Consider the following 25,772-nt stretch of genomic DNA (forward strand, 5'->3'; position numbering starts at 1 on the left):
GATTGGTGGAGTGCTGCAGAGCTGGTTGTCCTTCTGGAAGGTTCTCCCAACTCCACAGAGGAAATCTGGAGCTCTGTCAGAGTGACCATTGCGTTCTTGGTCACCTCACTGACCAAGGCCCTTCTTCTCCGTATGCTCAGTTTGGCAGGGCAGCCAGCTCTAGGATGAGTTTTGGTACCCTTCCCCAGTTCTGTCCCTCAACACAATCCTGTCTTGGAGCTCTATGGACAATTCCTGGCTTGGTTTGGTTTTTGCTTTGACATGCACTGTCAACTGTGGGACCTTTTATATACAGGTGTGTGCCTTTCCAAATCATGTCCAATCAATTGAATTTACCACAGGTGGACTCCAATCAAGTTGTAGAAACATCTCAAGGTTGATCAATGGAAACAGGATGCACCTGAGCTCAATTTCAAGTCTCATAGCAAAGGGTCTGAATACTTATGTAAATAAGGTGTTTTTGTTTTTTATTTAAATAAATTTGCTAACATTTCTAAATAACTATTTTCGCTTTGTCATTATGTGGCATTGTGTGTAGATTGACGTGGAAAAAAATATGTAATCAATTTTAGAAAAAGGCTGTAACGTAACAAAAGTCCAGGGGTCTTAATACTTTCCGAATGCACTGTATGTGAATTGGTCATGTGTTTGAAAGTAGTCTCGTGTTCATAATGAGTGGGAGTGGTCGTATTAAGAGATGCCCCTCGGGAGGAAGACGGCTTTGAGTAAACATGTTCAACAATTAGAATGTCTTAAAATAGAATGTCCTAAAATACAATAGATGGAGAATCTATTGTATGGTCTTAAATGGTCAAGCCTGCCACACTTCTGACAGGAGATTCCACACACTCAGCATCCGTAGCCTGTGATGACACGCAGTGTTCGGCTTCATCATCAAAGTGCTTCTCTCTCTCTCTAGCGTTAATTGATAGCCTCGAGTAACTTCTACTAACGAGGAAAACCCGAACCTTTTTATAATTTAACTCCAGTTGATTAGAAGCCCGCGGAGAAATCAGCTCGGGCCTGGAGAGCACTTGATGCGCGCAGCTGAGGCTATACCGGTATTTCGGGTTTGCCTGCTCCGGGTTGCTAGAGTAGCTTATACAGTGACAATGCACGTTTTGTCCTGAGGCAGAACCCCACGGCACTATTCTAAGAAGGGAACATTTGAAATGAAACCTGTAGTTAATGTAGATTTATTGATGACGAGTGGCTCTTCCAGTCACCGTTTTGGGATAGTTTTATCTTTACCATAAATCATGGCAATATGATCCGATATGAGGAAAATAATCGGTAGTGAATAATTTCGCAATGGACAGGAATTACGCTGTGCACAGTGTTAGATCTTCGTTGAGTATTGCCTGGGTTAAGATCCCCAGAGCGCGAATCAAGTGAGTGAGTAGACTTTTTTCTCTCCCGGATCCTGCGCTGTGTTCCTCTCCTCGTGTATCCCTCTGTCTTATCGAGGACTCAGCACAACACATTGTGAATCAAATGGAAATTACTTCTGGCGATGTCTTATATTTCTGAGCTGTATTTCTGGATTCCACACAGTCAATTGATTATGTACAAATGTGGGGATGGTTCGTTGTTAAAAATAGTCTGACACTTAAGATGAGGTGGCGAGATGAACAGGTTGCTGCTCACTGAAACTTACTGGGAGCAAATGCGAAATTACCCTATGCTTCACCCGCATCCAACCTCTTTGATCGGTTCATTTCTCTATAAATCTTCCAGGAATGCATGCACAACCTGAGAATACCGCATCAAGCATTTACAGATTCACAACAAAAATAATCGAACATTATTTTGCCTTAAATTGAATTCGTAAAAAAAAACGTTGTCTTTTCGATAAGAAGACAACAGAGGAATCTAGCAGCTGCTTGTTGATGGCACTACGCGCTTGGAGGACTTGGTTTGGGCAGGTTTTGCGCAGAGTGTCTAGGCTGCAGGGCTCGTGGTCCCGGCGATCGAGCAGTCTCCTGTGTCTCTCTGCGAACCCGGAGCAGGATCTGGGGACCTGTTACAGGGATCACACACATAGCAGTCTCCACTACTGCTCTTCTGTCCACCGCACCCACCGTCACCAACACGCGCCAGTCTGTCCCTCCTCTTTCACCCGCTGCCAACGCTTTCCCGATTGCTGCGCAGCCTTCCCGGGGGATCGGAGGGGACATGAGCCCCTCACTCGCCGGTTCCTGGTGGTCATGAAGCGGCAGAACGTGCGGACCTTGTCCCTGATCATCTGCACGTTCACGTACCTGCTGGTCGGGGCCGCGGTGTTCGATGCCCTGGAGTCAGACTTCGAGATGCGGGAGAAAGAACAGCTGGAGGCAGAGGAGAAGCGTCTCCAAGGGAAATACAACATTAGTGAGGACGACTACCGCAAACTGGAGACCATCATTATGGAGGCCGAGCCCCACAGGGCCGGAGTTCAGTGGAAATTTGCGGGATCTTTTTACTTTGCCATCACAGTCATCACCACCATAGGTGAGTCTGCAGTCTACAGTCCATGGAAATTTAATTGCGTAACAGCATTACGCACAACCACTGTGTCAATATAATGTCATTCATGCGGAGATTTAAAGTGTAAACTATAGCCTAATCACAGTCATGGGCTGTAGATGTTAGGTGGTTAGTAGGCTACAATTTAAATAGTTACTATATCACTTACAACACTATATAGCACAATCAATTAAAGTCAACACAGCATTATGCAGACATGTGTTTCACTAAACTTAGTCCAGCAACAGGTAGTCTATACCCACTACCCGGTATTAACCCTTAAAACCGTGTTCATTATGCAACATAAATTGTTTTAGAAAAGTAGGTAAAATGTAGTTTTAGCTAAATAACTCCGGTATGTTAACAGGCGAAACAAGATGATGACGCAATATCAGTAAAATGCCACCTGTGTACAATGTTTCTGCACATCAACTTCATAGATCAGAAAAAAGGCGTCACTACAATCAGTAGCAACACCATAATGTGTCTGTCTATCTAGATAAACGGACCATTTCCATTATAGATTTCAGCAGCTCATCAGTTTCATGAGAAAAGATCAATAGCCTACACGAAAAGCAGTCCTCTAGGCTACTATGTATGCAACCATTCCCCCGAGTACCACAATGCACCATCAAAGTAGGAGTGGCCTACCACGCCACTGAGATAGGCTGGAACACATTTTTGGAAACCAAATAATGATGAAGTCTACATGTATAAAAAATGTCAACTGCACGACTGTTGCTGCATCTGCATTGGTTACCCCTGTAGACAACATGTTTGAATCCATGATTTAATCGCAGATCATGCAAGTGGTAGGTTATTGATGATTGATAACACGTCAACACTATCTACCAAACTGTGGAGGTATCAGTATGTTTACATTCACACCAAACACTCGACATTAAACGGATTATGGCAGAAGGCCGAGTATTGCATTAGTCATGTAAACACCTTACTCTGCTTATCTTAATCAGTGTAAGGTCATAATCGAAGTAAGCATCCACCGATTAAAACACCGGGTTTTCTGAGCAATCTTTCGAATTATTAGGACATGTAAACATGGTTCATTCAGTTTGATCTGCACATGTGCCAGCACCATTAAGTGAGTTAAGTGAGTTCGCAAAAGTATTCATCTCATAAGCAGTTTTCACGTGCAAACATTTACATTTACATTTAAGTCATTTAGCAGACGCTCTTATCCAGAGCGACTTACAAATTGGTGCATTCACCTTATGATATCCTCTGAACTCAGAATCAAATAGTCTTTGCAAAAATAACATGGTCACTGTGGTAGAACGTTTATATTGTTTGTCGATGTTCTGCAATTATCAAATGTTTCATCAGTAGCCTGCTTTCAGATGTGTCCATGTAAACAGGATTATTGGGGAAATCGTTATTTTTGCAAAGCATGTAAACGTTTTAAACAAACTATTATATTAACCTGACTAGCCATAATAATCGCATATTGTGTGCATTGACGGGGAAGTAGGGGTGCTGTGGGTGCTGCAGCACCCCTTGAAAAAAATAAAATGAATACAAATGATTTTATTTAAAAAATAATAAAACAGTTATTTCACAAAAGTAGTGCGCTGGGCCTATACTAGTCTCCCCCCCCCCCCCCCCCCCCCATCTTCCTGCGGCTATGATTGTGTGCATGTAACCTTAACTGAAGTTCGTTCCATCAGCTGTTGCTGCAGCTTGAACACGAGCTGCGCTGCACGTGGTGCTGAAAGGACAGCTCCTCTAGCTCCTGTGAGCTGCGCTGCCAACAACCACACCATGAGGGGTGATCTGCAGCTGGCCATACACGAGCAGGCCGAATAAAACGCCCATAATATCCCTTTCTCGGCCAAACGATCAGGTCCTTGTCCTCCAACGAATCGTATCCTGAGGTATATCCACTTTGATAGAAGAAAACATACAAAAACAGATGTACAGTATATATGCTATAGGATATACGTGTAGAAAATACCAACGGAGTCAACAGGCGTACTATAGGCTATAGGCCTACAACTTTAGCACATATTCAGAGTAGCCTGGTGCCTTTAATGTCGGCATTTGCATGGCCTTTATTTAGCTTAGGGCCTCAATGAACATGCTAGTTTCTTGATTGAAGTGGTATTGCTAACGTTACAGTGAAATGTCTAGCTTGATTTGATCTCCGCCATAATATGGAAATATCTTTAAGCAAACAATCGTTTTTAGGGTGAATCAGCATTTCTATAAAACAAGACAAAATCATAATGGTCTTCGTGAAGGACCATAAAAATACAGACAGTAGATTAGAGAACATTGTTTCTACACTGAGAGTAGGCCCACAGCTTTGCACGCAATGTTTCTTTACTAAAGGCACACATTTAGTAAACTGGTAGGCCTACATGACTTCATGGACATAAAGAGACATTTATTTATGTCAGAATAGATATATTTAACCTGTCGATCAGGCCTGGGTAACATAGGGACCCGTAACAAGTTTAATACCACGAAGACATTAACCCTTTTTAGGCCTACATTACTCTAAAATTAAGAGTGAATGTTTAAATATTTGTTTTTGAAATACGTTGCTGTCTGATGAAAACCTCGCAAGTACATTTTCTAAAAACATTTATTGAAAGGAGTAACTCCCCTCAATGTACTCTGAACATTTCATGACTCTAGGACCAATAACATATTTTCAAAATAGCATCTGAAGTTTCATAATTGTATTTTCGTTAATTGGAAAATATACATATTTTTTTCCAATTCCTGAAACGTTTCTGTTTTGGAGATAACAACCAATAGTAATTTCCCCCAAGCAACATCTGATTAAACTTTATTAAAGATCAGAGTGGGTGGGCTTTAGGCCTACATTAGGGAAAGGGCCATTTAACCCATCCCATCTGAAGCAGAGAGGTGGGGGGGCCACCTTCTACATTATGGACACCATCGACATATTATATTATTCAACACGGCACATAACGGTGCAAAGGAAACTAATGCACTAAGCATGTCTTCAGATGTGACTAGCAACACTTAAATGACTACTGGAGAGTGAAAATGACGCTAGTACGCTTCCATTGTATTTTGTAGGTTACAGCAGCTAACAACACTAAAAGTGCATGCATTTGAATGTGCTTTTAGAGTTGTAGCTGCATGTATAATGGACTGTTCAGGTCTATTTGTTTATTTGTCCATTTGAATGTGAAACGATCCCTTTAGAGTTTGGTCATATTTCCGTTGTTTGTTTGTCAGCTTATATAATTTAGGATACATCTTCAAAATCACAATTGAATTATAGCCTACAGTAGTGGATATAATACCAGTGTTTTCAGCAGTGACATATTGAGACTACGCTTTCCCATGAGCTATTAGTGCTGTAGCCCTGAAAGAACAGCTCCTGACATTATCACCTGGTTATCATCGTTTATGTTTGGCTGTAGATTGTCTCTGCTTGAGTTCTAATGAGATTACCTGCCCTGGTTCATATGTGCTTTTCTGCTTTCAACAGATGGTGAAGGGGTTAGGTGCCTGTTATGTTTGAATAATACAAACATGTTTAAACATACATTCTCCCACGAATCAGATATTATTCCAATCTTGCTACAGCCTACACTGTATAACCATCATATCAAATTGTATTTTTCGCATACATTGTAAACAACAGGTGTTGATTAACATTGAAATGCCCTTCCCAGCAATGAAGACAGAAAAAGAACTAGAAATAATAGAAAAATAGATATTAACACAAGGAATAAATACACAATGAGTAACCATAATTTGGCTATATTCACGGGGTACCAGTACCGAGTCCATGTGCAGGGGTGCGAGGTGATTGAGGTAGATATGTACATGTAGGTAGGGATAAAGTGACTAGGCAACAGGATAGATAATAAACAGTAACAGCAACGTATGTGATGAATCAAAGAGTTAGTGCAAAAAGGGTCCATGCAGATATTCCAAGTACCTATTGGTTAACTATTTAACTACCTATTTAGCAGTCTATGGCTTGGGGGTAGAAGCTGTTCAGGCTCCCGTCGGTTCCAGACTTGGTGCATCGGTACCGCTTGCTGTGTGGTAGCAGAGTGGCTGGAGTTGTAGAACATGTGTAGGGCCTTCGTCTGACACCGCCTGGTAAAGAGGTCCTGGGTGGCAGGGAGCTCAGCCCAGGTGATGTACTGGGCCGTACGCACTACCCTCTGTAGCACCTTGCTGTCGGATGCAGAGCATTTGCCATACCATGTGTTGATGCAGCCAGTCGTGATGCTCTCAATGGTGCAGCTATATAACTTTTTTTTAATCATGTGTGGACCATGATAATTCCTTAATGATGTGGACACATGAAATATGAAACGTGACACATTTATAACCTAAACATCAGTGTTTAAACTTAAACACTAGACATTTAGATTTGCCAATAGGTGTTCTCATTTTAACACAGGCATTTACAATGCAAGATTAAATATGACAGTCAACTTTTTCCAGTCAACTTCCAACCAGGAGAACACCTATATCTCCTAAGTGTTCAGATTTGAAACACTAGTGTTTACTTTCTCATAGTCCTGTTTAGAGTGCATTTGGTCATTATACATAGACGTGACTTTCCATGCCTTTTATTCAGATCAGTGTTAGGAATGTCTGTCACCTTACCTACATTTCAGCACAACTGAACAGGACATTTAATTCAAGAAATCTTTCAATCTCATGGTGTTGTTGTTACTTGACTGTGCTGACTTCAAAGATGTGGGATGGGCCTCATCATATTTCCCAGCATGCTTTTTTGCAGATTGTCACGTTCACTGTCCTCAAACTCCGTGTCATAGATCAGCCAAGGCCAGCGTGCCGGTAATTCCACATACTTTATTTAGTGAAACCGAACAAAACAAGAAACAGGTAAAACAGAAACGAACGTGACGCAACTGAGGCGCACACAAAACACTCACAGAAAGAATATAATTACACACAAAACCCTCACAGAAAGAATATAATTACCCACAAAACACTCACAGAAAGAATATAATTACACACAAAACCCTCACAGAAAGAATATAATTACCCACAAAACACTCACAGAAAGAATATAATTACACACAAAACCCTCACAGAAAGAATATAATTACCCACAAAACACTCACAGAAAGAATATAATTACACACAAAACCCTCACAGAAAGAATATAATTACCCACAAAACACTCACAGAAAGAATATAATTACACACAAAACCCTCACAGAAAGAATATAATTACCCACAAAACCCTCACAGAAAGAATATAATTACCCACAAAACACTCACAGAAAGAATATAATTACCCACAAAACCCTCACAGAAAGAATATAATTACCCACAACTGAAGGAGGGGAAAAAGGCTGCCTAAGTATGATTCCCAATCAGAGACAACGAATGACAGCTGCCTCTGATTGGAAACCATACTCGGCCAATCAAATTAAAAAAACAGCATAGACATACAACACATAGAATACCCACCCCATGTCACACCCTGACCTAACCAAACAGAGAAACACATCTCTCTCAGGTCAGGGCGTGACACAGATTGATATTTAGAATGGTTTATTTTAATACTGTATCTGTTTCCTCATGCACATTGATTGATTCATTGATTGTATACTATACAAAGATAAATCACTTACATTTTTCTAAACTAATCAAATCTTTAAGGGGTTGGACATATTGTACCTGTTACTGAGATGGTTGTTCCAGTTTAGATGGTTTAGGTAGTCTTGTTTGTTAAGTCCTTCCCGATAGCAGTCACTCTGAGTGCAAGTTGTGGGTTATAACATATTCAAATGGTTGGATATCCTCTCTCTAATCACTTCACAAACCAGCATATTGTGACTTGCAGGTCTGATGTGGCCCATGAGCCAGGATTTTTAGACCGTAATGTCGAGGATAACTAGGCCATAACTAAAGGCCTCATTAAATATATAATATGTGGTCATAAAGGGTTTATTTGTAATTGAAATACATTCAATTAGGCAGTCACTTGAAGAAGGCTTCAGAAATATAATTTATTGAATGCAACTATCATGTCTGTGTCACAAATAAACACAGTCATGGGTGGGTATCTCGCACATTCCACACAAAAGACATGCTGGGAAATATGTAAATACTGCTTTACACCCTGTTAAAACAACACAGTGTTACGTGTTGTATAAACATGTGCATGTGTTTAAAAAGTGTTACAATGAATAAATATGTTCTGGTGTTTACAATCTAAACACTGTGACGCGTTTTCGTTGAAATTCTAAATGCCTTGATGCGTTTAAAAAATGTTACAGAAAAGTATTTAGCTATGTGTTCAGATTCTTAACACTTGGTTTTACAGTGTATCTAGATAGGTAGGTATGGAAACTCTAATTATATCCAATTGTTTTTACATGGTACTTATTACACTGTAAGAGATACGTTCCATAAAGAAAGAGTTTATACGGATGTAAGCGACAATGTAGCAGTTTTGACTAACTATTTGTTTTTCCATCAGAATGTTCTAGCCATCTGTTACATCACGTTAAAGGTCCAGTGAAACCTGTTCAAAGACACGCAACACAGCCTGCTGTGCAGAGGCTACAGAAAGCAGCTCCACTTACCCATTCATTATAAAGTATGTCATAACCCATGAGCCTTTCAGAAAGTACAGTATGTTTTCCTACAATCCAGGAGAAGTAGAAAATATTTCTGGGGATGCATTCCACCTTGTGGAGGCGTGGAAAGGGAAGGTAGCATAGCCTACAAGCACTCACATGCGCACAAGCAAGGCATGCAATCACATAGGCCTAGGTAATGATAATGATTGTGCATAGGTAACGGTTTTAGTCATTTTAAAGCATGTTGAGTTTGTTTATTTTGTTTTTACTCTAACCAGCCTCGGGCCTGATTGGAACCCCTCATGGGCTGGATCCGGCCCGCGGGCCGTTTGTTTGACCCCCCTGCCTTAGGTGCAGACTGAGATAGGAGGACTGTGCCTCATGAAAACAGAGATCAACAGTATGAACACAACATCCTTTTCTTTTGTAAAACTTTTTTTTTTTACCATCTGTAATGTGGTAAAGGACCACAGCCAGTACAGTGAGATTACATGTATAGCCTATACGTTTATTATTGTACTAAGTGTTTAATCAATGGATCAGCCCATGGCTATGTATGGCTGTAGAGTGTATTGATGGCTCGAGTTATAATGAGTTCACCTGACCTGGCTCATACTCAGCCCATGGCTCATGCTTTTCTGGTTTCAACAGATGGGGAAGGGGTTAGTTGCCTGTTATGTTTGAATAATACGAGCATGTTAAAAATATTCTCCAATTAATAAATCTTGCTATAGCCTATCTACATGATTGTTATGGAAATTCAATTATACAGAGGTTATTACACTGTAAGAGACACGTTCCAAATTCAGATAAAGAAACAAACTATTTGTTTTTCCATCAAAACATTCAGCAGTTGTCACGTCCTGACCCTAGTAAGATGTCATTTTCTATAGTAGAGTAGGTCAGGGCGTGACAGGGGGTGTTTTGTGTTTTTAATTTGTTTTGTATTTCTATGTTTAAGTTGTAGTTTTTCTATTTCTATGTTGTTGTTTTTTGGGTTGATCTCCAATTGGAGGCAGCTGGTCCTCGTTACCTCTGATTGGAGATCATATTTAAGTAGGGGTTTTTCTTCCTGGGTTTTGTGGGTGATTATCTTTTGAGTAGTGTTTGTTTCTTTCTCTCTGCGTCACGGTTTGTTGTTTTTGTAAATTCAGTTATTTATGTATTGCAAAAGTTTCACGGATTTAACTAAATGTGGAACTACAACCACGCTGCACTTTGGTCCGATCCTTCGGACAGCCGTGACAGCAGTAGGATGAGTCACTTGACTTGACACTAACGACTTGCCATGTGAGGGGTTAAAAAACAACCTAAACACAAATGGTGAATGTTATGTACACAAGGCTGATAATGTTGGCTGTAGGTGTTAGTGCCGGCTGGATAGACATCAGAAGGGCAGAATGAACCTCGGGAACCTCTCAGTGTGTGTGTGTGTGTGTGTGTGTGTGTGTGTGTGTGTGTGTGTTTGTGTGCACAGACTTTTCTTTGTTTAGTTGGCACAAACTTAGCTCCAACATGAGAAAAGGTAGGTCAACTTAAATTATGTGTTTGCTCAATTTGTCTCATATGTTTATTCAAATAGAAATGATTATTTTGGCATTTTACTAGCAACAAAAATGCTGTGGAACTAGTTACACACAGACGTTCTCACCTGGGATTTGAACTCACAATATCTTGAGTGTAGTATTCCATTCTTCCTGCCACACCACCATGTCTGTGTCAATGCCTGATTTCAATGGTATTGTGCTTTGCACTTCAAAGTAAATCTCAATAAAAACTATTTTATGTTTAATAGTGATTAAGAAGTAACATTAAGCAAAGTAATATGACCCAGCAACATTAGACAACTATACAGAAAACCTACAATTGCTGAAATAAGTCAATCAAATCATTGATGAGAGAATAGTCACATTAAGTTTTAACACATTGACAGGTTAACTGATACAGACACGGTGGTGTAGCAGGAAGGTCGGGATGCCGTAAACCGAGAGCTTTTGAGTTCAAATCCCAGGTGAAAACATGTTGAATACTAATTATTGTATAAATGAACACGCACAATGTAATCATCTATGTAAAATATGTACGTTGAAAACACTGTATGTTTAAAGCACTGTGTGTAACTAGTTACACAGCCTTTTTTAGGTAACGTCAACATGTTTTGTGGTTGAATTAACATATGAGACAAATTGAGCAAACACATCATTTTAAGTTGACAGAATTTTTGCCCACATTTTCTTAGGTTGAAGCTAAGTTTGGGCCAAACGTTTTTATTTTATTTATGTAACACTTCGACTGAAAAGTTTAGTAAAAAAGGCCAGTCAATTAACAATAATTAGTTGAAACAACTCGATTTATGGTTTTTTTTGTACAGTGTGTGTGTGTGTGCGTGCATGCACAACATAGGTGAACAAAGAAAGTTGATACCCACAACTCTGGATACAGAACTGTCATATTGTCAAATTGATTTTGAGAAGTCATTCGAGAGAGAACAACAAAGGCTTTACTGTAGGAATCTGGCTCTGCATATTGTGTGTAATAAAAACAAATCAGAAACTGTAGAATTATTCCCTGAACTTGACTACTTTAACTACAGTTGATATTCAAACAAAGTCATCATCATCATCATCATCATCACTATGGTCACCAACACTGCTAACTGCTAGTAATCTATAAATAGCTTGTGATCGTCCTGATTTAGAAGCTGAGGTGAGATAAGCGCATATGAGAACAGCTGTAGCCGTGTTAGAACCCTGGTTGTTGCCGTGGAGACGCTGCGTGCCATGTCGTCGTGGTGATTCTGCTCTGTTTGCAGGTCTAACTCACGTTTCCACTGTGTCCACATTGGCTTGGGGGTTGATTCCACTAATTTCTCTGACTAATTGCTCGTAAAGTGAAGACGTTTCTTGTCTCTGTACATCAGTGTGTGAAGAAAGACTGCATAGGCAAAGGGTGCTTTTGTAATGGATGTGGTTCCGATGGTGAACCACACTCGTATGACTGATTTACCAGAGACCTAAGGCCTTGCATTAGCTGCACAGAATAAGCTTTAGTTTTACAGGCTAACACAGTCCTGTGGTGGGCAGAAAGTAGAACCAGACGTGAAAAACCACATGTCTTGCAGAACTGGGGTCTGACTTGCTGAGTCTGTCATGTACCGTCCAGGGAATACAGTACAGTGATGGAATAAGCACAGGTTGCTAAAGAGGCTGTGATGTAACATGTTATTACAGGCTTCGTCTCAAATGACACCCTATTCTCTAGTTACTGCGCTACATCCACCAGGGCCCGTATGTATCCTGGGGTGGGAAACAGTTCTAGAGCTTTTCTCTGTAGTGATTTCGGTCCTACGATTAAATCATGCCTTTGAATTGTTAATGGGGTACACTGCTGAAACGTGACATGGACACAGAGCATTAGTCACTAAGCACTCTCTTCAAAAGGCACAAAATGTATTAGTCTAACAGGCCTTTTATATTTCTTTCCCTCTAATTCAGAGCAAGAAACATGGCACTGCTCAATCAAAATTGAAAAAGCTGTTGATGTCTTACTGGATTACAGCTAAATGTGAAAACGGTGTGTATAGATTGACATCATCCAAGGCAACAATATCTTTAAAGCTCTGATGACGCTGTGTGAGATGAAAAGCTCCCATTGCCTTGTGTGTGTGTGTGTGTGTGTGCACCTGAGTGTAGGACAGGTGCACTGACATTCTTATTGCTCTCAGAACAATAGCTTTCATGGGAGCCAGGAATAAGCTCTTTGAAGCGCTGTGTTGCTGTTGTGTGTCACGACTAGTTAGATTCTCCAATACAAACACTGCCCACGTCTTTCTACCATAACAACAACTACTGGACCTATTCAAGTCTGACCACCATGTTCTGTGTACAGTCACTGCAATAGACAGGGGTTAAGCACTGTCAACACTATCAGCACAGTCTGATTCACTGTCAATTAACTACACTCTTAGAAAAAAGGGTTCCATAAGGGTGCTTTTGCTGTTCCCATAGGAGAACCCTTTTTGGTTCCAGGTAGAATGGTTTTTGGTTCCAAGTAGAACATGGAACCCAAAAGGGTTCTACCGGCAAACAAAAGGGGTTCGACCTGGAACAAAAAAGGGTTCTACCTGGAACCGAAAGTGGTTCACCTGTGGACAGCTAAAGCACCCTTTTGGGACCCTTTTTTCTATTAGTGTAGTTGAATGACATTGACTCAGACTGTGTTGATTTTCTTTAAAGGGTTCTCTTCTGGGGACAGATGAAGAAGCCTTTAAGGTTCTAGATAGCACCTTTGTTTCTAAGAGCTATGTGGAGTTGATCTCAGCATAGCTGCGGGAAGTAGGGGTGCTGCAGCATCCCCTTGAAAATATGTTTTTCTTCACAAAAGTAGTGCACTGGGCCTTTACTAGTCCTGTATTAGTGGCCCGATATAGCCGTCTGTAGCACAGGGAAAATATCAATCATTACGTGTTTACCTTGGCCATATCTCTCTAGACCCTATGCTGCTAATTTGTGCAGGAGAGAGGTGATGTGCCATATGTATGACTGATGGAGCTACACAGCACCAGCTGATTCTCTGGCTACGTCTGAAATGGCACCCTATTCCCTACATTGTATTGTGTAATACACCCTATTCCCTACATTGTACTGTGTAATACACCCTATTCCCTACATTGTATTGTGTAATACACCCTATTCCCTACATTGTATTGTGTAATACACCCTATTCCCTACATTGTATTGTGTAATACACCCTATTCCCTACATTGTACTGTGTAATACACCCTATTCCCTACATTGTATTGTGTAATACACCCTATTCCCTACATTGTATTGTGTAATACACCCTATTCCCTACATTGTATTGTGTAATACACCCTATTCCCTACATTGTATTGTGTAATACACCCTATTCCCTACATTGTATTGTGTAATACACCCTATTCCCTACATTGTGTTGTGTAATACACCCTATTCCCTACATTGTGTTGTGTAATACACCCTATTCCCTACATTGTGTTGTGTAATACACCCTATTCCCTACATTGTATTGTGTAATACACCCTATTCCCTACATTGTATTGTGTAATACACCCTATTCCCTACATTGTATTGTGTAATACACCCTAATCCCTACATTGTATTGTGTAATACACCCTATTCCCTACATTGTATTGTGTAATACACCCTATTCCCTACATTGTATTGTGTAATACACCCTATTCCCTACATTGTATTGTGTAATACACCCTATTCCCTACATTGTATTGTGTAATACACCCTATTCCCTACATTGTATTGTGTAATACACCCTATTCCCTACATTGTATTGTGTAATACACCCTATTCCCTACATTGTATTGTGTAATACACCCTATTCCCTACATTGTATTGTGTAATACACCCTATTCCCTACAGTGTGTTGTGTAATACACCCTATTCCCTACATTGTACTGTGTAATACACCCTATTCCCTACATTGTATTGTGTAATACACCCTATTCCCTACATTGTATTGTGTAATACACCCTATTCCCTACATTGTACTGTGTAATACACCCTATTCCCTACATTGTATTGTGTAATACACCCTATTCCCTACATTGTATTGTGTAATACACCCTATTCCCTACATTGTATTGTGTAATACACCCTATTCCCTACATTGTATTGTGTAATACACCCTATTCCCTACATTGTATTGTGTAATACACCCTATTCCCTACATTGTATTGTGTAATACACCCTATTCCCTACATTGTATTGTGTAATACACCCTATTCCCTATCGGCCCTGGTTTAAAGTAGTGCACAATATAGGGAACGGGGTGCCATTTCGGCCTCTGTCTCATCTGTCAGCCAGCGTGATGATAGCATCTAGTGTGGAGAATGATGACAGTGGACACACTTTTCTGTCTGATGCCAGCGGGATTGACAGCTCTCGGTAGCCAAAGGCACTTCACAGCTGGACTCTGTCCCTCCTTCCCTACTTAGCTGTCATTTCCTACAGCCACATCAGCCGGACCATAACGTTGACAGTGATTGTTTGGGATGTGTGTGTGTGTACTTTGTGTGTACGGTGTGTGTGTTTGTGTTTTATATGGAAGGGTGTGTGTGCCTCAGGGGCTGTCATCTCCAACCACTGTTGACAAAGATCGTTTGGTGAAGAGTTCTGTCAATGGGGTAGTGTGGTCTTGACAGTGATTGTTGTTTGGTGCTGTGTGTGTGTGTGTGTGTGTGTGTGTGTGTGTGTGTGTGTGTGTGTGTGTGTGTGTGTGTGTGTGTGTGTGTGTGTGTGTAGGTGTGTTTGTGTGTGGTTCTGCAAATGAGGTTGTGGCAGTACATTTTTGGTGGGGTGAGGTGTGTGTGTGTGGTCTTGACAGCAATTGTTTGGAGATTTTGTTTAGACGATATTGGTTACTTTGAGGACTAGAAAGTTCCCAGAGACTCCTGGGCCGGTATCCACAAAGCATCTCAGAAAAGGTCCCAGGAATCCTGTTAAAACCTGAGTGTACAAAACAATAAGGACACCTACTCTTTCCATGACATAGACTGACCAGGTGAATCCAGGCAAAAGCTATGCTCCCTTATTTATGTCACTTGTTAAATCCACTTCAATCAGTGTAGATGAAGGGGAGGAGAGAGGTTAAATAATGATTTTTAAGCCTTGAGACAATTGAGACATGGATTGTGTATGTGTGACATTCAGAGGGTTAATGGGCAAGACAAAATATTGAAGTGCCTTTGAACGGGGTATGGTATTAGGTGCCAGGCACACCGGTTTGTGTCAAGAACTGCAACGCTGCTGGGTTTTACATGCTCAACAGTTTCCTGAGTGTATCAAGAATGGTCCACCACCCAAAGGACATCCAGCCAACTTGACACAACTGTGGGAAGCATTGGAGTCAACATGGGCCAGCATTCCTGTGGAACAGTTTCAACACCTTGTGGAGTCCATGCCCCGAGGAACTGAGGCTGTCCTGAGGGAAAAAGGGGTGCAACTCACATGTTTGAGAAGGCATTTCTGCCAAAAAAACACATTTTGCAACATTTTATTTTTACGTTCAAACGGCTTTCCTGTGAAGTCATGACTTGCGACATACCCATACGGGTCACAAGTAGAGTCCATTCCCCGACTAGTTGAGTCTGTTTTGAGGGTAAAAGGGGGTGCAACTCAATATTAGGAAGGTGTTCTTATTGTTTTGTACACTCAGTATATCAACACATTCAGAGTTTAACAACTCACTCGCTGATAATGTTGCATAAAATGTTTGAAAGGTCTGTCATTTTATCGAACACAATCAACGTTATCATAGTCCCTAGATGTCTTTACTTTAGGCATTTTCTAAGGTGTTATTGTGCTCCAAAGGGATAAATGAAATAACAGATGTAGGTTAATTAAATAATCAAAAGAAAAATATGTGATTATTTATTAGCCTATGTGGTTATAAGCATGTAGGCATATCATGTGGAATAGGGCTCATGTGAAATCCTTTTCAGGTGAGGTCTAGATTATATATGGATTGATCATATAGAACTTTCTAAAACGTTCTTTCAACAACTCCAAAGCAATCGCATGTAGCGCATGAACCACTGACTACATTCTCTATTATCAAGATACCTGTTGGTAACTCAGCTCATGAGGTGTCCTAAATATCTGTCGACTAGGTGGGACTCTTATGACTAAAGAGGCTTCATGCATTGCTTTTATTTTTTACCCGTAAGAGTAGGAGTAAAATGTCTCTATTCTCAGCACTTAACACCAATTTTGTAGTCTGAGATGCTTTGTGGATATGTCCCCTGGTCTTAAGAGCCTTCAGTGTAATGTTCACATGGTGAGGATGCTCTTGAAACTCACAGTGGGCTGCACAGCATGTTGCGTGTTTCACCAAACTCATTTTTCATGTTCTATTCATTTAAGTATCACCCCCATTTTCAAAGAGCAGCTTGCATCGAATATCTATTACCAAAGGAGAGCTCCTCCTGTGTTTCACTTTGTGCTGAGTTTACAGCAGATATAGTTCTCTTCATCACTGTCTGTGAAATAGAGGTTGTGAAGAAAGTGTAGCAAAATGGCTACTGCCTGTGCAGACATTTTCTTCTGAAAACAGGAAGTATCTAGAGTACCTGTGTGGGGAGTTTCTTGTACTTTTTACATGTAATATTCTCCAATGTATTTTCAATCACATACTTTCAGTATGCACTAGTGTGGGGCTAGGTAATGGCATGACTTTTTGGTGAGGGGTTAGCTTTTAGTCTTTGTTCTGAGAAGGTAGAGGATTGCAGGATTCCTCTCCATCCAATCACCCCCTGCTGTCGCTGGTTTCTCTCGGGTTAAAGACAGTGATTAAACACTTGAACTCTGCAAGTGTTGGGGAAAACAAGTGTACCTTTTGGCTTGTGTTAGGTGTTATCTCCTGACACGTAAACCAACATTTTAAATAGAAATACTACATCCAAATGAAAGCGTCTAGACCAGTACTGAGATGTATGAACTACAAGTAGGAACTACATTGAAATAATATATTTAATGAATTCATCTTATTCCCTGACAGCCCTAGTCTTGAAACCGTCACATTAAAATAACACATCAAATGCCATTAAATACATAGACTTGTTCTTATCCAACCATACTTATAAAAAATACATTCAAATAAGCAGGAATCTTTCAAAACTGTTGCGTAACTGGCGTTAAAGGGGTACTGATATTAATAATGCATACAAAATAAGTAGTCATGTTTAATATATTGATTTATGCACTTTAAATATTGCATTATGCTTTAAAACATATGTAACATTTGATATACAGTGCCTTGCAAAAGTATTCACACCCCTTGGATTTCTTCACATTGTATTGTGTTACAAAGTGGATTAAAAATAATTTAATTGCCAACAATCTACACAGAATACTCTGTAATGTCAAAGTGGAAGAAAAATTCAAAAAAAAAGAGAAAAGATTGATCACATTTTTTAAATTACTAAAATAAAGTAATTGTATAAGTATTCAGCTCCCTGAGTCCATACATGTTACAAACACTGATTACAGCCGTGAGTCTTAGGTAAGTCAATAAGAGCTTTGCACACGTGGATTGTGCAATATTTCCCATTATTATTTTAAAGCTCTTGCCATAGATTTTCAAGTAGATTTAAGTCAACTGTAACTTGGCCACTCAGGAACATTCACTGTCTTCTTGGTAAGCAACTCCAGTGTAGATTTGGCCTTGTGTTGTAGGTTATTGTCCTGCTGAAAGGTGAATTCCTCTCCCAGTCTCTGGTGTAAAGCAGACTGAAGCAGGTTTTCTTCTAGGATTCAGCCTGTGCTTAGTTCCATCCCATTTATTTTTATCCTGAAAAACTCAGAAGTTAAGCATACCCATAACATGATGCAGCCACCACCATGCTTGAAAATAAGGAGGCAATTACTCAGTGATGTGTTGTGTTGGATTCTCCCCAAACATAAGGCTTTGCATTTAGGCAAAAAAGTGTATTCCTTTGCTGTTTTTTTTGTTGTTGTTGCATTATTACTTTAGTGTCTTGTTGCATACAAGAAGCATGTTTTGGAATATTTGTATTCTGTATATTTGTGGTCTTCTTTTCACTCTGTCGTTTAGGTAATTATTGTGGAGTCAATGCAATGTTGTTGATCCATCCTCTGTTGGATCTGTAAAACTAGGGCTGGAGAACCTAATGAACGTAATGACTCTCATCTGACATTAATGACGCATATGAAGAATTACAGCAGACTAGAAATATGCATTTTTCTTTAGATTCGAGAGTTTTATAGTCACATGTACAGGGTTGCAGATGTAATTTCAGGGTACGGTGACATTATTGCGCTCTGAACTCCAACAATGCAGGACAAAGTCAAATAAAACAATACTAACAATAAAAATGTATAATAATAAAAATACTAATATATAATAATAATATATACATATTAACAAATGTGCAATGATAAATGTCCATTTGAATCAGCAAAAGTACTTCTAGTGATCTGAAGTGTGTTTTGAAGAACAGCTGTAAAAAAAATCCATATTTGTCCATTGAACTATTTTGTAGCCTAAACAATATATTTATTTTAGAAAATAGAAATATAATGAATAATAAGCTGTAAAAGAGCCCAATCACCCCTATCACACCACAGTAGGCAGAATGACAAGGTGTTTCGGGGCTTGTTGCAACAAAGTCACTGGTTGGATTGGATATTCATTATCATCATCGTTACTAACCAAACATGTTCCCACAGAACCTTCTCTGAACTGGAATATTACAGATGTTTACATAGCAGTCTGATCCGGGGGTTGCGGTAGCCTGGCCCGTGGGTGTGGCTGCATTAAGAGCTGTGACATTTAGCCCATTAGGTCCAGTCCTGCGCCTCCAGTCCTCCCCTGCTCTGTGCCCCCGACCCACCTCAGCATTGCTCCTTTTCTGGTTCCGAGTAGGCTATTGATCCATGAAGTTAATTCCCCAGGTCCACTCTGACCACCCCACCTCATCGGGTGAGCCAGCAGCAGACCACAACAATGCCTAACAGCTAGGTCTCAGCTCACCACCTTCTGCTTCTCAAGCGTTCCTCTCCTAAAATGTGTATGTGGTGTGTCATGTCCATGTTGTTTACTCAACATGTGTTGATGTTGTCACTACGTTTGCTCTGTGTTGCCTCCTATATGGTTTATCTATGTGATGGGAGGACTCATTTAGTTATGCTATCCTATCCATGCCTATCTCTGGGGCGGCAGGTAGCCTAGTTAGGTGTGTTGTTCTAGTAACCAAATGTTTGCCGGTTCAAATCCCTGAGCTGACTAGGTGAAAAATCTGTCAATGTGCCCTTGAGCAAGGCACTTAACCCTAATTGCTCCTGGGTTGCCATCAATAATGGCTGATTCCTGGCTCTGACCCCACTTTCCAAGGGTGTCTCAGGGGAGTGAGATATGTAAAAAAAAAAAAAAAATCCAATTCACATGTGTGAAATAGGACGAATGTAAGCACTCACCTACTGACCTGTTCATTAAGAGGCAGTAGTTTGGTACAGCAGTTTGCCTTGTAAAAGCAGACTGGCCTACCACAACCACAGTAGATGTTCTCCCCAGAGACATGGTGGTGGGAACAGTGAAATCAGCTCTACCAGTCGCCACAGAAAGAACTGCTCTGGCGGTTTAGAGCATGCTGTGCTCTACAAGTGGTGTCTGTGATTCTAAACGGTGTGTCCCTAGAGGCTGGAAAACAATAGAGCCACAGTAGTAGAAGAGAGCACACACATGGAAGGGCTGCAGTACAGTGGATTTTCATGGCTTGCATAGTCTAATAAACCCCAGAGTTGATCAACACTGTGCTCACAGCTCCCCCTGCAGTTCACAGCAGGGAATGGCATTGTGTGTGTGTGTGTGTGTGTGTGTGTGTCACTGTGCAAAAAGCTGATCTATAAATAGCCCTATGTGAGCAGTGATAGTCACAACATCCAGAAGTGTGAGGTAACGGGCAGTAGCGTAGAATTAGACCATGTGTGTGCAGCGTGAGCACAAATATCTACTATACAGCTTCTGTATGTGAAAGATGTTCCCTGTTATACGTTCCAGCTTCTGGGAAAAGAATGACGTATTACTTACAATTAAGTTCAACCAAATTCACAGCTTCTCTCTCACGCTGATACAGACAGAATCATCCATGCTTTTATTGCAAGCAGGCTTGACTACTGTAATGCTCTCCTGTCTTGTCTACCCCAGAAAGCCAACTGCAAAACATACAGAAGGCTGCAGCACGGGTACTGACCAAGACCAGACACATTACACCGGTTTTAAAGTCTCTGCACTGGCTGCCTGTGAGTTTTAGAATACATTTTAAGATTCTTCTGTTGGTTTTTAAATCAGTCCACAATTATGCACCCCGATACATGTCAGACATGCTTTTAAGTTATGTACCCAGTAGGTCCCTCAGGTCCTCTGGCACTGGCCTTTTAACTATCCCATAGCCTAGGACCAAGAGGCATGGAGAGACAGCCTTTAGTTATGCCACCAGCTTCTGGAATTGCTGGGAAGAGAACCTGAGGGGGACCGAAACTGTGGACATATTTATAAGAGGAGATCTTAAAAAACACATTTTTAGCTCAGCTTTTCATTGGGGTGCTTTTTAATCTTTTCAATTTGTATAGTTACTATTTGGTTTTTATATCCTCTGATGTTAAGTGTGTAGTAAATATTCCAGTTTTTGTATTTACATTTTATTTATGTTTTTTCCTGTGAAGCGAATTACGTTGCATCCATGTCTGAAATGTGCTATATAAATAAAGCTTGATTTGATATTCTGGCATAAGTTCAGCATGTGAATGTTTATGTATTGTGATTATCATGCAGTTAGGAGAAATAGAGAGAAAGAGAGCTGTACTACGACCCTTTCCAGTGCAGTTCCCTCCCTTCTGTGCAGCATCTGTTCTGGGGCTGTCTGGTTTGTGGAGCTCCCTCCCGGCTGAACAGCCCTCCAGCTGGAGAAGACAGGGGTAAGTCAGGGGCCAGGCAGAGACTAATGATCCGGGCCCCAAGAGTCAAGAGGGGGCCACAGACCACTAGCAAAAAGCTAGTTTTCCACGACAGTTGGGTAAGGAGGGCCTGTTGTGTAAAGTGTGGAGATTTATCATACCAATACCTTTATAACACTACAACCTGTCAGCATCAGACTAGTTACCAAGAGAAGATTTATCATACCAATACCTTTATAACACTATAACCTGTCAGCATCAGACTAGTTACCAAGAGAAGATTTATCATACCAATACCTTTATAACACTATAACCTGTCAGCATCAGACTAGTTACCAAGAGAAGATTTATCATACCAATACCTTTATAACACTATAACCTGTCAGCATCAGACTAGTTACCAAGAGAAGATTTATCATACCAATACCTTTATAACACTATAACCTGTCAGCATCAGACTAGTTACCAAGAGAAGATTTATCATACCAATACCTTTATAACACTATAACCTGTCAGCATCAGACTAGTTACCAAGAGAAGATTTATCATACCAATACCTTTATAACACTATAACCTGTCAGCATCAGACTAGTTACCAAGAGAAGATTTATCATACCAATACCTTTATAACACTATAACCTGTCAGCATCAGACTAGTTACCAAGAGAAGATTTATCATACCAATACCTTTATAACACTATAACCTGTCAGCATCAGACTAGTTACCAAGAGAAGATTTATCATACCAATACCTTTATAACACTATAACCTGTCAGCATCAGACTAGTTACCAAGAGAAGATTTATCATACCAATACCTTTATAACACTATAACCTGTCAGCATCAGACTAGTTACCAAGAGAAGATTTATCATACCAATACCTTTATAACACTATAACCTGTCAGCATCAGACTAGTTACCAAGAGATTTATCATACCAATACCTTTATAACACTATAACCTGTCAGCATCAGACTAGTTACCAAGAGAAGATTTATCATACCAATACCTTTATAACACTATAACCTGTCAGCATCAGACTAGTTACCAAGAGAAGATTTATCATACCAATACCTTTATAACACTATAACCTGTCAGCATCAGACTAGTTACCAAGAGAAGAAAAGAAGGTACACAACCTGGATGTTATGTCAGGTCATTGTATGATGAAAGGTTAACTACTGACTAAGGCCACATGCTGTAGCTCCTCATTACGAGTGGAAAGGGGAGTGAGGGGCATGGGGAGGGGTGAGGGGGGGGTCAGAGAGGACTGTGTGTAAATCAGTGGGGGCTGCTGAGGTGAGGACGGCTCATAATAATGGCTGGAACGGAGCTAATGGTATGTCATCAAACACATCAAAACCATGAGTTTGATGTTTGGATACCATTCCACTGATTCCGCTCCAGCCATTACCAAAAGCCCGTTCTCCACAATTAAGGTGCCACCAACCTCCTGTTGCTTAGCAGCACTTAACAACCTTAGTGTGGTGCTGGGCACTGAGCATCAATAGACCTGTAGACCTTCCACAGTGACAACTGGGACTGGGAGGCAGGCTAGGTAAAGAGATAGAGAGGGGGAGAGAGAAAAGAGAGCACACACACACACACACACACACACACACACACACACACACACACACACACACAGGGAGAGCTCTGATAAGTTGATAATATTCCACAGAGCTCTACTCATTTCCCTTGTCTCTGGCTCCATGTCTGTTAATCACAGCTGAACATGGCACAGTAGGAGACATGGTGGCTCTATATGCAACCAATCAGCTGAGCAGCAGAGTAGAGGCACTAGGGAGTCAGCGGAGGGCACTATGTCACAGACTGGGCCACTACGTCATCTACAGTACTAACTCAGTGGAGGCTGGAAGGGATGAGGAAGTACACAATAATTCACAGTGTTCCAGTCTGGCCTGACACGTTTCTAGGAAAGGTGGTTTACAACCCTGGAGGAGGTACCACCCTGGCTTCTGACATCACTGTGTTAAATGACAGCACCAGTGAGTGTGTGCTTGTGAGTGAGTGAGTGAGTGAGTGAGTGAGTGAGTGAGTGAGTGAGTGAAGGAGTGAAGGAGTGAAGGAGTGAAGGAGTGAAGGAGTGAAGGAGTGAGTGAGTGAGTGAGTGAGTGAGTGAGTGAGTGAGTGAAGGAGAGAGTGAGAGAATGAGAGAGTGAGTGAGTGAGTGAGTGAGTGAGTGAGTGTGAGTGAGAGAGAGTGAGTGATTGAGTGAAGGAGACAGAGAGTGAGTGAGTGAGTGAGTGAAGGAGAGAGAGAGAGAGAGAGAGAGAGAGTGTGTGTGAGTGAGTGAGTGAGTGAGTGAGTGAGTGAGTGAGTGAGTGAGGGAGGGTTTATGAGTGAGATAGTGAGTGAGTGAGTGAGTGAGTGAGTGAGTGAGTGAGTGAGTGTGAATGAGAATGTGATAGACAGAGGAAGAGAGAGAGAGTATTCTCACTCAAATGCTTCTCATCAGATTCTGAAATCCAATTCGCCTCAGAATAATACCGAAATCTATAATGTTATTTTGGCTTTTGTTTTTTACTGTGACTATAGCACAAATTACTGACCTTTATATGATTGACATCCACATCAATATTCAACCTCTATAAAATCAATACTCAACCACACTGGTTAAATAGCATCAATACTTAACCACACTGGTTAAATAGTATCAATACTCAACCACACTGGTTAAATAGCATCAATACTCAACCACACTGGTTAAATAGCATCCATACTCAACCACACTGGTTAAATAGCATCAATACTCAACCACACTGGTTAAATAGCATCCATACTTAACCACACTGGTTAAATAGCATCAATACTCAACCACACTGGTTAAATATCATCAATACTCAACCACACTGGTTAAATAGCATCCATACTTAACCACACTGGTTAAATAGCATCCATACTTAACCACACTGGTTAAATAGCATCAATACTCAACCACACTGGTTAAATAGCATCAATACTCAACCACACTGGTTAAATAGCATCCATACTCAACCACACTGGTTAAATAGCATCCATACTCAACCACACTGGTTAAATAGCATCCATACTTAACCACACTGGTTAAATAGCATCAATACTCAACCACACTGGTTAAATAGCATCCATACTTAACCACACTGGTTAAATAGCATCCATACTTAACCACACTGGTTAAATAGCATCCATACTTAACCACACTGGTTAAATAGCATCCATACTTAACCACACTGGTTAAATAGCATCAATACTCAACCACACTGGTTAAATAGCATCAATACTCAACCACACTGGTTAAATAGCATCAATACTCAACCACACTGGTTAAATAGCATCCATACTTAACCACACTGGTTAAACAGCATCAATACTTAACCACACTGGTTAAATAGCATCCATACTTAACCACACTGGTTAAATAGCACCAATACTTAACCACACTGGTTAAATAGCATCCATACTTAACCACACTGGTTAAATAGCATCCATACTTAACCACACTGGTTAAATAGCATCCATACTTAACCACACTGGTTGATTGGTGAGCCCAACTGTGTTATTGCTGAACATTCTAATTGTCTGTGTAGCTGTTTCTGTAAATAGCTTCGGTATCGGTTTATTTGACAGTTTCTTATAATTCACAGGCATTTTCACAGTTTTGTCCACTCACTCACCTTGATAAGGATAAGGGGTCGTTACCCTTGGCAGGTGTAAGCAATAATGGCAGTAGCTCCACCTTGGTCTTTAATCGGTAAACATTGAAACAAGCTCTACTGTTTGTAGAAGTGAATTACTGGTCCCCTTGCACACATCTTTCAACGATAACTTTGAAGGTGTTGGGTTTATTTGCATGAAAAGACAACAATGATAAAGCCTAATGAACAGAGCACCAGTATATGCTGAATATACGTAAAACTGAGATATACACTATATTATTGCCCTGCTCCTTCCCCTCTCCCTCCTCTATCCTAATACCTCTTCTCTTCAATATCTCGCTGTGAACTTTGTATTAGTGCTGAGTCGGCTTGCAAACTTCCGAAGACGTTCAATAAATTCCATGGTTATCCCGGTTGGAACATTCCCAGGAATCAGGAGGGAATAAGCAGGAAATCCGCAATCCTCCAACCAGAATTTCTGGAAAACCAGGGAATTTATTGAAAGTTCCCGGAATTTGGCTATCCTAGTACCGAGTGCTGTGCTGAACCATCTGCGACAC

At 40.6% G+C, this 25,772-nt stretch overlaps 1 protein-coding gene across 1 annotated transcript in view; it reads left to right on the top strand.

Annotated features, from left to right (window-relative positions):
- Positions 1–1,288: 1,288 nt before the first annotated feature.
- The window catches only part of LOC115175747 (potassium channel subfamily K member 9-like), a 35,754-nt gene continuing 11,270 nt past the window's right edge, over positions 1,289–25,772 (top strand). Inside the window, exon 1 of the mRNA XM_029735216.1 lies at positions 1,289–2,490. Coding sequence (XP_029591076.1) covers positions 1,890–2,490 — 601 coding nt within the window. The 5' untranslated portion in view covers positions 1,289–1,889. The remainder of the gene's footprint in view (positions 2,491–25,772) is intronic.

This window comes from Salmo trutta, chromosome 36 (assembly GCF_901001165.1).
Source record: "Salmo trutta chromosome 36, fSalTru1.1, whole genome shotgun sequence".
NCBI lineage: Eukaryota > Metazoa > Chordata > Actinopteri > Salmoniformes > Salmonidae > Salmo > Salmo trutta.